Source organism: Neolamprologus multifasciatus, chromosome 14 (genome assembly GCF_963576455.1).
Source record: "Neolamprologus multifasciatus chromosome 14, fNeoMul1.2, whole genome shotgun sequence".
Classification (NCBI taxonomy): Eukaryota; Metazoa; Chordata; class Actinopteri; order Cichliformes; family Cichlidae; genus Neolamprologus; species Neolamprologus multifasciatus.
Window position 1 is genome coordinate 4,729,022 of NC_140452.1, and position 13,549 is coordinate 4,742,570.

The window sequence follows — 13,549 nt, forward strand, 5'->3', positions numbered from 1 at the left end:
CTGGTCATGTGGTCTCATTCAAAATCCCTCACCAGCAGTTGTCCCGGGGCAGCCACTGACAGCAGCAGCAGACCTGACCCTGGCCTCCAAACTCTGTGACATTTGTGCCTGTGACTTTTGCGACTTTCTCAGTTCTGTATATAGTGTGTACATTAGTTTTCATTGTAAATAGCACTGGAACAGAAGGGGTGAGCTGCCTTATTGTTTTCCCTTGCACTGTTTTCTCCTGTTTATCTCAGTTAGGGAGTTAGGTGTAGCGCTTGTCTTTTGTTTGATTTCACCTAGGGTTTTAGATAGCACCTCCTCCTGACTTAGCTTGTTTTGTTTGTTATTTTGGCCTTTGTTCACCCCGGAGCTTACTTTTGCAGTGTAGAAAAATAAACCACCATTCACTAAGAAATTGGTTTTCCCTCTGTGTATGGTTTTGGGGACCAGGGCGGGGCAATCTTTTCAAACTTATGTTGCGTTGTACCCCTAGACTGGGGCGTAACAATATTATATTAATTGTATACTGATTGAAGAAATATAATGCAATTTGGTCCTCAAAATTACTTTTTTTTTTTTGTTGTTGTTGAGTGCAATGTTAAAATAAGTTCTTTAAAACCAAAAAAAACTATTTAATATGAAGGCAATATGAGCAGAGTACAAATATGTTGAGCTATTGGCTGTGTTAGTTCAGTGAGAGAGTTAAAGAAAACATTTTTCACTAGAAGTCAAAAACTAATGGGTACACTTATGTCTGCATTTTTATTTTGTGCACAAAACTATAGCAGAAGTCCTGCCACGTGTCTGGCCAGAACGAGAGTACCGACTTGTTTATTTGGTAGTTCAATGAAAGGCTTCAGTTAGTTAAGAGTGAGAAAAAAATGCATTCACATTTGCAGTTTGGTTTTCATATACAATATTTGAAATAAAAAACAAACAAACAAAACACTACATTTTAGGAAAAACTGGTAGGTTTTTTTCTTGTTTGTTTGTTTGTACTACTTGAACACTGAAGTCGCCCTCCAATCAGATGACAGTGCCTGCAGGGGCTCACAGCTCATTTAGGTTTGAGACCCCTGCTCTAAATAATAACATAAAACACTGATGCATATTTTAATATTTAAAGACATCGACTTACTTTAAGGTCACTGAAGAAAATATTTCGGCATTATTAACTAACCATGATTAAATAAAGTGAAAGCTGCCCAGAACCATCAGGTTTCCAAGACCTCAAGGACTGCAAGTTAACTAACAGACTCTGCAAGCGTGCTGTTGACAGCAGGTGACAGGGAGCTAAATTAATTCTGCACTTAAAGAGTGAAAGTACTGACACAGTTTTGACAGACAGGAATTACGTAATGAGCAGTAATTAAACTTTCTGATCCAAAGCAAACTTCTTCCTGTATGACTCTGGCAACAGAGTATGTGTGTTTTGGAGGGTGTGTGACAGGAAGTGTCCATGTGTTCCACACTACGACACTGTCCATCTGTGCATGTCTGCAGCCCAAACATTTTAATGATGTTTACACAAGTAGACATCTGGGGTAATCAGAAAACTCGTGACCACATACTTCATGTCCTGCTAGTCCTGTAATCGTGGAAAAGCTAATGAGAGTGTAACTGAAAGCATGAATCAAACATGAAAGAAGAAGAGAAAAGGGGGAGAAGCAGATATTTAAAGCATCTTACATCTTCATCCAGGTTGGTTTGCTCCAGGTCCACCAATTTAAACTGGACCCTCTTCAAAATCTCTTCCAGAGACTCGCATGCCTTGTAGTCCAGCTTTTCACCTAAAATATATCCACATACACTTGGTCAATTAACCATTCAGCCATGCAGTGTTAGATGCTGTTTATAAATTAAAGTTAGAAAAACTGCAATTACTGTTTTCCACATGTTACGCTGTTAATTGTACTGTATCGTTTGTGACGGTTGTAGTGGGGGTTTTGTTTTTTTGGTCTTGGTACTTACCTTTTAAATCTAAGCACTCATTTCGTTGTGTCAGGTCTTTCAGTTCCTACAGAAACAAAAAACAAGTAGTGTCAGGAAGGGTTTCCCCAATGAAGCAATCTTTTCACATGTTCAAGCCTTCACGTGATTCAGCAGGCAGTTCACGAAATGGTAGACAACACATAAATCAAGACAAACAATTGCTGCTAAAAAAAAAAGCATCTTCAGCATACATTAGCTCCAGGCTCCCTTAGAGTATTTATCTTCTGGTTTTGTTTTAGGATGCACTGAAAGGGAATGCTGAGTCACCCCCAATGATGACAACTTTGGCTGTATGGGATAGTGTGTTACAGAAAGTGCTGAATACAAAGTCTTGCGACATGGATGGGAACTGAGTCCCAAAGTAAAAACCTAAAGGCATGTAAAAGTGAAACTAAACTCTAAACCCAAATGATTCATTTGGAAACTACAAATCACTGAGAAACTGACACATACACCCACAAAATGTAGAAACAAGCAATATTTCCTGCATCAGTGCCAGTTAACGGCCTGTTTGAGGGCACAAAACGATCGTGAGTTTGTCTGTGTGAGTTGGTAGAAACGTTTGTATTCACAGTTAAACGGGCCACAGCATCAAATGATCTTTTAAAACCAAACATGCTAGTGGCTTAAAGGTGAAAACTTTTATCTCTTGCGCCAGTAGAAGACCTAACCACCCACAGAAACATTAAAAACATACAGAGTGCTGCCCTCAACACTATGTACAGGCAAATCCCCCCCTCTCCGGTTGACTGCCCAACCAATTCAGCATGAACTTCATAACCCCGGCCCTCCTGTCTCACTGTCATTACTAATGTGTATTGCTGAAGGTGATCACACAGGTTTATTTGTATTGGGAATTCATTGCCTAACATATAAATTATGAGTTCCCTAACACACACACAAATATCACATGACAATTGCTCCAAATATTGCACTATTAAGCAAGCAGCAGGAAATGCAGTGAACTTAAATAATCCCGGAGAGCTGAGAGTCACTGAGCTGTGACATAAAAGTAAATGTATCGATAAATGTCACATTATCATTAGTTTTAATATCTTTTAGCACCCATAAGATGTTGACTATATAAACACAGCCAGGCAAACATTTCTGGCAGTTTAACAGCAAGCACATTTTCACTAACAATTAACATTAGAACCTGTCAGTGAGAGTGATTTCAGCAGTGCAAATTCCTTTCAGGCAGAATTGCCAGAACCAAAAATAGAGCATGACGCAGAGTGTGCCTCTGCACGAGTGGTTGTATGGGTGTGCATCTTTGTGTCGTGGGAAGACTATATCACGCCATGTTTCAGTTTAACATCTTGTTCGTTAAATGCTTTTACTCTTGCTTTACAGTCCTCACAAGTCATCTATTCCGTAGTTCACACAGTCATCTAGTATAAGGATTTTCTGCCCAATATCAAGACAGATACATAGCATCCAAGTACTCCGACCGAGGTGATGTATGACAAAATCCTCCACTTTTTTCCTATTAAATATGACTGTTACAAGGTCCTTGTTTTACCAATTAAAGTAAGGAGAAACAATTAAACTGAACATTTAGCATGTAGTCTAACAGTGAAGAATTGATTTTAATGACTAATCTTTCCACACAATTTCTCTTCACTGAGGTTAAATGTATATTTAAAGATATACTAACATTTTATTCGTTTATGCAAGGTGTCCATTATTTGCACCTTGCAACTATTTTAATTATCCACAGAGAGTAGTCCATAAACGTATTAAATTATAAAAGAAATTACCCATATATGCCCCATCATGTGATATTTTCAGAGTTTATATCACTCCAGTTTACAGTTATATGGTCAGAAAGATGACGTGATACCAAAGTGGCCGGATCTATTCCCTGATTTGGGATAAAGCTGCTTCCACAGCACATGCAGGTGCAGAACATTTTGCAGAAAATTTCCTGGAGTTCTTGTGGATTTTGAGATCCTCATTTCAGACACCTATGCATACATAAGAAGCAAGCGTGCATGTTGGCTACATGTAAGACACTGTGCTCTTCAAGGAACTGCAGCAGCAGAAATGTGACACAAGGCTACCAAGTATCCAGGTTTTAACACTGTGGTCAGAGTTAATGCAGTAACAGGCATTCAGCACATAGCTGCTTAATGGTGAAACCCCCCAAAAAAAGAAACCCCTCAAAACTACACAAACAACTAGCCAGAAACGTTTGTATTCACAGTTAAACGGGCCCCAGCATCAAATGATCTTTTAAAACCAAACATGCTAGTGACTTAAAGGTGAAAACTTTTATCTCTTGCGCCAGTAGAAGACCTAACCACCCACAGAAACATTAAAAACATACAGGGTGCTGCCCTCAACACTATGTACAGGCAAATCCCCCCCTCTCCGGTTGACTGCCCAACCAATTCAGCATGAACTTCATAACCCCGGCCCTCCTGTCTCACTGTCATTGCTAATGTGTATTGCTGAAGGTGATCACACAGGTTTATTTGTATTGGGAATTCATTGCCTAACATATAAATTATGAGTTCCCTAACACACACACAAATATCACATGACAATTGCTCAAAATATTGCACTATTAAGCAAGCAGCAGGAAATGCAGTGAACTTAAATAATCCCAGAGAGCTGAGAGTCACTGAGCTGTGACATAAAAGTAAATGTATTGATACCAAAAAAACAGAAACCCCTCAAAACTACACAAACAACTAGCCAGAAAAGTGCCACGTGTACTTAAACTTAATAAAGAAAGTTTTAAGAGTGAATGAGGAAAAACGGTAAACGGCTATTCATCTCTTGCTAACCCCCTCCTCTTACTGGCCAAACATCTGGTATGTTTATGGGCGGCTAAGGGTGACTAAGCAGAAATGAGAAGGGTAGAAGTGGACTAACAGCAGTGGAGAAGTAAAGTGAGAGGGCAGACATGAGCAATCAAAATACGAGTGAGGGAAGGAGGGAGATGAGGCACTTCTGTGATGACGAGACATCCCCGTACTGTCAACCAGTCAGCCAGTGGAAACGTACCCAGACTAAAAGACTAAGTGGAGCTCACAGAGGCAGCTTAGCACATTGACGTGCATTTCCACAAGTAACTGTAATGTTAGCCTGGCCTCTTTCAGCTGACCAGACATGTGATGAGCCCCTTGAATCACAAATGTGTTTCCATCTTGAGACCAACTTTCCTTCAACTTCATCGCTCTCACAAACCAGCAGGTACAAATGTGCAAATAGTTGAGAGGCCCACTGAAGGGTTTACAGTTTATGTTCTACAGTAACTGAACAAACAGAAGTAAGTGCTAATTCACCGCTGCTGCCAACTCCCATCTCCTGTTAGCCTGATAATAAGGAAGTTGGCTTGGTGATGAGATGCTCACATGGTGAGAGACAGGTACTCACATGTTAATAATATAAACACAGTTCTAAAGTATTACAATTATCAGACCCACAATTACATTTCCACTGATGACTGGGGCATTTATCTAAACAGAAGAAAGTCAATATAAGAGACGGGCCATTACTTGTACAAACAATTATCCCTTCTGACGCATTTGCATGAGACATACTGAACTGTCACTTATTGGTAGAAAACATTTTAGAACAGTAGTATAAGTTTTCCTCCTGCAATAGAAAATTAAATGCACAGCTTTCTCTCTTGATGCAGGACAATTCAACCTCACCTCATTAGTCATTACATTACACCAAAATAATATACTTAAAGTGTAAAGATCCTTAAGTATAACAAATATGTGTCCATTATTCAATATCAGGTTTCCAGCATAATCATCATTAATACTGATTTACCAACGTAAAGTTATGCGTTTCTTCTTAACAAAGAGGTTTTTTAAAAAAAAGTATTTTCTTTTTGATTTTCTCTGCATGCGTGTGTACTAACTCACATACAAAGGCACAAGGTTGGCAAACTATAAAAACTAACAGCCTCGAGGCTTCCCCACTGGATCTGAAGAACTGCTTATATTAGAGGGATTATGAGACACATGACTGAGCAGGCTAACCCACAGGAGAAGGCCTAAAAACACCCGCGTGCCTGACGGGAGTAACAACCACTCTTACGGAAAAAAAACCCTGTATCTACAGGATACCATCGCGGCGCTTGTCCAGAGTCATGCAATGAAGGATCACACCATGCCCTCAAACCACATTAACAGGCCTTTGAAGTGTTTTCACGACAAAAACAAAAACCTTCAGGATGTAATTTTTGGAAGAAAATTTTGTTTGACCTCACAAAAGGATTTTTGGGTGCCGTCCAAATGTTTAACTGTTGGATGTTTGTCCACCTCTTGGTTGTTGAGTGGAGCCCAGAGCTTCCATAATTTGAACAGTTTCAGTTGTTGTATAGTATACATGTCCTGTATCCTTCTTATTTAACAATCATTTGGCTAATGGTTTCACAGTGTTTCTCAAAGAATTAGTTCCAAGGGAAACCTGAGCTGGGATTGCATCCAGTGTTGCCAACTCCTCAGTAAGGAAAATCGCTATTGGTTGTCCTAAAAGTCGCTAGAAGTCGCTAAATGACGTCATCACCTAATTTGCATAATTGATCATGCTAATGTAATTCTAATCTATGTTGTTGGAGAGAGAAATAACATCGTGGACGAGACATAAAGTGAGTAAAAAACATCCTAAATGCATTTAGAGTTTATTTAGAACTACAAATTAAATTTATTTTAGCAATTATTGTTTTTGTAATGTCACAATTCCAACCCTGCTCCTTTACCCGGGCTTGGACCTGCAAAAGTGACCCGAAATAAACACTCTGGTGGAGTTACTTTGTGTGTGTGTGTTTATAAGTAGTTTTAAACCTTGTGATCCACAAAACAGCAAAAGAGTAAAAGAGTAAAAGAAGAACTGACTGCGTTACAGCACCCGCTGCTTGTTGAGAGTAAAAGCGATACGCGCTTTCACGTCTTTTTTTAGCGACTTTTTTTTAGAAAAAAGTCACTACGGGGTCTGAAAACTCGCTAAATATAGCGACAAAGTCGCTAAGTTGGCAACACTGATTGCATCAGCAACTGACCTTTCAAAATAAGAGTACTGGGATTGTTCATTATATCTGGATGGTTTGGTTCTCTTTCATAAACAATGAAATAAAAGAAAAATCAACACTGCAGCTTGACAAGGCAAAACGCATAAAAAGAATTAATATTGTATACCAAGGCGATAGCTAAAAATAATAGTGATTAAAAGTTTCATAAATCTGTGAATAAAAATATCATACATTAAACTAAAGTTCTCGACATCTAAGCTTTAAATAAGACAAAATACCTGAGCAGCTTGAATTAAAGATGATATGAAAAACAAGGATAACAGAAGTAAGAAAAAAATGTATACAAACCCCCCAAAATTAACATTATCGGTATTAAAAATAAACAAACAATAAAAACAACAATTCTGATTGAATCTATGCTTTGTTGTACATGACACCAACAGGATTTTGTATATTTGGGTGGGTTTCTTTTAGGTGGCAACAACTTTTTTTTCTCCACATATTTATGCAGAGACCTTTCATGGTTAGCACTAACATTGAACCATTGCTCATAAAGCAATTACCATCTAAAAGCAGCAATATCTACAGTAACAGTGAGAAGGAGGATTGGCCACATTAAACTGAACTTAAAAAGGACGGAGAAAGCAGCGGTTCTGTGGTTGCAATGGTTTTGTTGCGTGCCAAGACATTTAGGACCAAGGTCCACAGGAGGCCAATATGGTTGTTATTAACAAAAATAAATAAATAAATATAACAAAATAAAACATTCATTATGTTATTATGTGCAGTTGAAAACCGGAAGAATTATTAAGTGTTTTCCTCCTCTAGGTAAATTAACATTTGTGGGAAGCTCATCCTGTTTTTTGCCCAGAACACAACTACTATATGGATCAAAACAATGAGCCAAGACAATTTGTTGCTGCTTAAAATGAGACACCAGTTCATACCCACGGTGTTTGTATTTAACTTTTCAGTTAAAAATATTGCTCTTGTTTCTTCATGCTAAACTGGATTTTTAGCTAGTAATATTAAGTATTAAAACCACCTCTATGAAAAATGCATAGATACACAGCTAAATAAGTCGAGAGCTTGAAAGTTATTAATGTTGCACAGACAGTAGACCGCAGCTGATACACTGCAACTATATCTGTATGTAGAGACACCATAGTAAACAAAGGACCTGCGTCACACACAGGTTAGTCACATTGCCGTTATCCCTATGGGCATAGGCTCAGTCGGTTACAACACTCTCAGTCGATCTACTGAAATCGACTGAGACTGAAATGGGGATGTTCAAATGGTGGCCCTAAAAGTCTCAAGGTGGACAGGGCTTTGTAATTTATCACCATTCCTGTGGCATTATTTTTTATAACTTTGTCACTAAAAAATAACTTTTTTTCCCCAACAACAGACAAAAATCCAAAGCTTGTGCAATACAGTCTTTAAAACAAAACAAACAAACAAACAAAAAAAAAGACTTTATCACTAGTGGGCTGGCAACATCACTGACTTAATCTGTCAGTTGTGTGTCAACTGTGTGTTTGTATTATGTTGAGCCTTACCTGTATCTGTTTCAGCACTTTGGGTATAGGTTTACAGTTGAGTTTTTGACACGCTTGTTTATAGGATGAGAGGATCTCCTCCACCGTCACATTCTGAGCTGCAAAACAGAATGCAGTCAAAAAGGTTAGGGTCGCTTTTATTGGTATGTTTCTTCATACATAGTTCTTGGAAATGAAATGAATCAAAAACTCACTGCACTGAATGTGACTCATGTTTGTGGGGCAAAAAAAAAAAAAAAGATTCTCCAGACATAGTGTCAGCATTTATATTATAAGGCTTAAAAAACGTCCAACATTGATTTTGAATTTCATGCACACAGCTTTCTGGGCAAAAATGCCATTTTGACGTCATAGGAGATTGGCCAGACTGCTTTGCTGAGTTGAGAGGAATGTCACAGTGACTCAAATAACAACTTCTTACAAGCACAGTATGCAGAAAAGTATCTCTGAATGCACAACATATCAAAGCAAAACTGCGCTACAGCTGCAGAAGACCTCACTGGCGACCTAGTCAAGATTCTGCTTTGTATTAATTAACAATTCAGGCTGCTGCTGGTGGCAGTAGCAAAGGAACATTGTTTCAATTCAACAGTCTGAGTTTTGTTGCTGACCATGTCATTCATTTCTAATCATAGCGTACCCATCTTCTAATATTTGCTTTCACCAGGATAATGCACCGTGTTACAAAGTTCAAACCATCTCAAACTCTTGTCTTGAAAATGGCAATGTTGTGCTCAAATGACCTCTGCAGACCCCATTTCTCAGTCCGATAGAGCACCTTTGAAATGTGGTTGAATGGGAGATTCACATCATGGATGTGCAGATGACAAATTTGCAGCAAGTGTAACGCTTTCATGTCAATCTGGAACAAAATCTTTGTGGAATGTTTTTAGCCTCCTTTTGATCTATGCCACAAGAATTAACCCAGTACTAGCAAGCTGTAACTACTGGTCAGTAAGTGCAAAGCACTAACAAATGGCTGAATCTGCTTTGATCCATCAGAACAACTCAGGACTTTCCATGACTCAAAAAAATGAACATAATAAAGTCTAAAACACAGAGATAGAAAATATTCTTTTTTCATGTGAGCTGTTAGTGTTTCTGCCTTAGGGAGCACTCTCTTGACAGAGAGAATCAGAGATTGCAACCCCTTTAAGTACTCCACTACTTAAGTCAGCAAAAAGGAGGTATTGTTCTTGGTCTGCGTGTGGGTCAGCCACCGTTGCCATCCCAGACGGTTGTGGGGGCTAACTCCAGTCAGATGACTGGGCAGCATTCAAACCTGCTGTTCTGCCTGAGAGACTCAGCAGAGAAATGAAGTGAAGCACTTATGCAAACAAAAAAAAAAAAAGAAAGACAGAAGATTACAGAAAATTACTAATAGAACGTGAGATGAAAAACAGAGTGTATAGAAGGAGGTTTGAAAGATCACAGGAGTAAATTACATTGGCAGAAAAACAATGACATCCATTCTATTTCCAACCAGTGTATCTACCCTGCAGAAAGCAAAGCTGTAACACACTGGCTCTTCTGTCTGTCTCTGTGTGTGTTATTGACTTTTGCTGCCGTCAGCATTTTGATTTGTTTTGGCAAGGTGAGAACTTGTCCACTTCACTGTTGGCTCCATTTCTAATCTCCTTCATCTCACACAATGTCCCCCATCACTTTAACTTACACCCTCTCAAATGTATTAATCACACCTGACGGAAAGGCTTCGAGCACCAGGAGTATTTAACAATAGAAACCTATTAGCTACAGTCCCACACACCAACACAAATCCCTAGCCTAATGAGGACACACACGTGATCTTTCTCTTCACATTTAGCTAAAACACAAAGCAAAGATGAAATCCAGCACAAAGAGACTTCAGCCATCGCCACAGTGATTTGACTTTAGAAACATGAAGAGGTAGAAACGAACTGCTCATCACTCTCTTTGTTACCTGTTAAAGATCAGAGTCTGGATGCTGCGCTGGGGTTAGCATTCATTCAGCTTTAACATCACTCTGGGTTCTTGGCTAGCTTAGTGTTAACATGCTGTCTATGTAGGTGTAAGTATAAACTGGTTGTTTCTGTCCTCAATATAGTTTTCACTTTATCACGGTGCCCTTTTGTGCAAAAAAATAAATAAAACTAATGTCCATATCGACAATGTGGGCTGTGCCACTATTTACCTTCTCCAACACATACATGACAATCAGCTGATTTCTGTAAGTGGAACCGATAAACAGGATTGATAGGCAAGCAGACTAACAATTCCAAGGAATTGAACTACTGGGAACTGTGAAAGGCCAGTGACAGGTGACGGGAGATTTGTGTAATTTTAATGCAGAATTACGTGCACAACATTTCCAATAGGACACATTACCGTACTTCCTGAACTATAAGCCGCTACTTTTTTCCTAGGTTTTGAGCCATGAGGCTTATACAAAGGTGCGGCTATTCTGTGGATTTTTCTTCCACCACTAGGGGGACTCTAACCAGAATTAGAATAAAAAACAAGATAGATGAAAAATCAATGCAAAGAAGAATACGCTACTTTTTCTTTAGCAGATAGAACACGCACAACAAATTACCAACTGGTAATTATTTTCAAATCCTCGCCCCTTCATCATGGAAACCACACGAAGAAGTTCGTATGATGCAAGTTAGAGAGCCAACTTCACCGGAGGATGACAGTGACACGGAGAGCGAGACTGATGGAGACAGATGTGATGAAGCGCTTCTGAGCCTGTTCAACTCCGACACTGAAGAAGACGACTTCATGGGTTTCAGCGAAGATGATTAAAGTGACTTGTGGTTTCAAATACAGGAAAAATGGAGGTAAATAAATAGCGGTTATTTTCTCTTGGTTCTGTGCCGTTTTAATTAGCAAAGTTGCTGCCGTGTTAAAAGGCATTGTTCGGAAAGAATCTGTTCAGGTACATACATGTACATTTATAGTACAAGATTGTTCTGTACATGCAGTAAATATCTAATTTTTCATCATAGATATCTGCGGCTTATAGCTGGGTGCGGCTTGTATATCTTTTTTTTTTTTTTAATTTTTTAAAAATAGAGCGGTTGCGGCTTATATACAGGTGCGCTCTATTGTCCAGAAAGTACGGTAATCAGTTTGTTTGTCACCCAAGAGCTATTATAATTTTCAGACTGCTTAGTATTTTAAAATTAGTTTTTAGATAATATTATTTTACACATCTCATTATAATAATATTTCACTGGGTATATGAATTGTCTTTTCAGCAGTACTTCAGCATCCATTCTATATACTCTTAGCACCTGCAACATGAATGCAAAAGCAGACATACAATCCAATCCAAATGACAGAAGTTGATTTGTCAGTGCGTTATTATTTTTAGTAATTCCTAAGTAAATCAAATGGCGTAATTATAAATAATCTGCGTCAAAGATGCAATGAAAGTAGTGTAAGTAGTTAAATGATTCTTGGTCCACAAAAGCACAAATCTGCTCAAGTACTCTGTGTCAGACAATAAAAAAAACAAAAAAAAAAACATAAATCACATAAATTTTGTTAACATTATTTTGTTTCATCTGCCACTGGCAAACGGTTGAACGGTTAACCATAAAGGTCAAAAACTAGCAATTTCTTTGACTGTGTAGTCTCTTCAGTCACGTTAAAAGAATAAAAAAGAAAAAAGAAGTAAACAACAAAAAGCTGAACTGCCAGTGTTCACCAGCATTATCACAAGTCAATGTAGCTATGGATGCGCATGATTTGCCGACTAAACAATTGAAGCTTATTAAGTTATCCCCACTGGTTACAATAAACATTATTTTACTCCGACTTACAACAGCTGTTAACTCTGGAGTTATGTGGGAACCTTCATTAGCTTTGGTTCCAGCCTGGACAGCTCATGAAGAACTGCAGCCCCAACAGACAACAGCCCCTTCTCTGCTCTCAGGGGTCCAACAAATATGAATCACTGTTGAAGCAGCAAGGAAAAGAGCCCTCATCTGGCTTCAGAAGTGCAAGTTTGTTGACAAGTTGGCCATCTTAAATGTCAGCGTTTAAGATGGGGGTGGGAGCTTCAGTCCTGCTGAAGTCATGTGCCCTCAAAAAAAGAATTAATTCTAATTACTGCTGTAAAATATAGCCACCAACCACACTCTCCACTAGACTGCTGTTAAAAACTGACTAGAGCCCATGACTGGATGAGGATGCCCTTTCATTACAGTCCTGTCTTCACTTAAGTCATAATCAGTGTTGGGAAGGTTACTTTTAAAATGTATTCCATTACAGAATACAGAATACATGCCCCAAAATGTATTCTGTAACGTATTCCGTTACGTTACTCAATGAGAGTAACGTATTCTGAATACTTTGGATTACTTAATATATTATCATGCTGTTTACAACTACATGAATGTACTATTGCTGTGATTTATTACTGTTACTGAAGGTCCGCGGCTCCGAACTGTAGTAAAGGGACCTCTGGCTAATACGGTGGGTTCTGTGTTGGGCTCGTAGCCGAAAACTAGCTTTACTTTGTTGTCTGGGTCAACTTTGCTAGCGAGAGACAGAGAGAGGCATTGAAAGGCTGCTCCAACAGAACTTATTGTTTCAGAGGAAAACACGAACACGGTGTACAGTCAAGTCTTAATAGCTTACTTACAACTGGGCTCGTCAGGCTCTCTTCTTGGCTGCAGTGGTTATTATTATATTTACATGCTTCCAGCTCCCGTTTCTGCTCGATGACAGCTCGTACTTTTCCTTTTTCTCCCTCCCTCGCTCACAGACACATAACGTGTATGGCAGTCCATTCTCCCTGCAGCACGGACTACACTGCCCATGATGCTACATTCTTTAGAGCTATGCTTGTAGCATTCTGCCTATTAGCTTAGCACAACAACAACAAAAAGGCCTCTCTCACCCAGGAAACACGCAGAGAGAGAGCGTCACCCTGTAACCATGGCAACCGTAACGCTGCCGCCTGGAACAACAGAACGTAGCTGTCAAACAAAACCCAAACAGTCCTGACCCGCCACAATATGAAACA

At 39.0% G+C, this 13,549-nt stretch overlaps 1 protein-coding gene and 1 long non-coding RNA gene across 2 annotated transcripts in view; one reads left to right on the forward strand and one right to left on the reverse strand.

Moving 5' to 3' along the window:
• Positions 1 to 7,122, forward strand: part of LOC146503276 (uncharacterized) — a 195,439-nt gene extending 188,317 nt beyond the window's left edge. The window contains exon 2 of the long non-coding RNA XR_014868865.1: positions 6,414 to 7,122. This is a non-coding gene — a long non-coding RNA (uncharacterized LOC146503276). The remainder of the gene's footprint in view (positions 1 to 6,413) is intronic.
• ppp1r37 (protein phosphatase 1, regulatory subunit 37) overlaps positions 1 to 13,549 on the reverse strand; it is a 60,016-nt gene that overhangs the window by 27,055 nt on the left and 19,412 nt on the right. The window contains exons 2-4 of the mRNA XM_085131689.1: positions 8,533 to 8,630; positions 1,957 to 2,002; positions 1,675 to 1,775 (exon numbers count right to left, since the gene is read on the reverse strand). Of these exons, the coding sequence (XP_084987815.1) occupies positions 1,675 to 1,775; positions 1,957 to 2,002; positions 8,533 to 8,630 (245 nt within the window). The remainder of the gene's footprint in view (positions 1 to 1,674; positions 1,776 to 1,956; positions 2,003 to 8,532; positions 8,631 to 13,549) is intronic.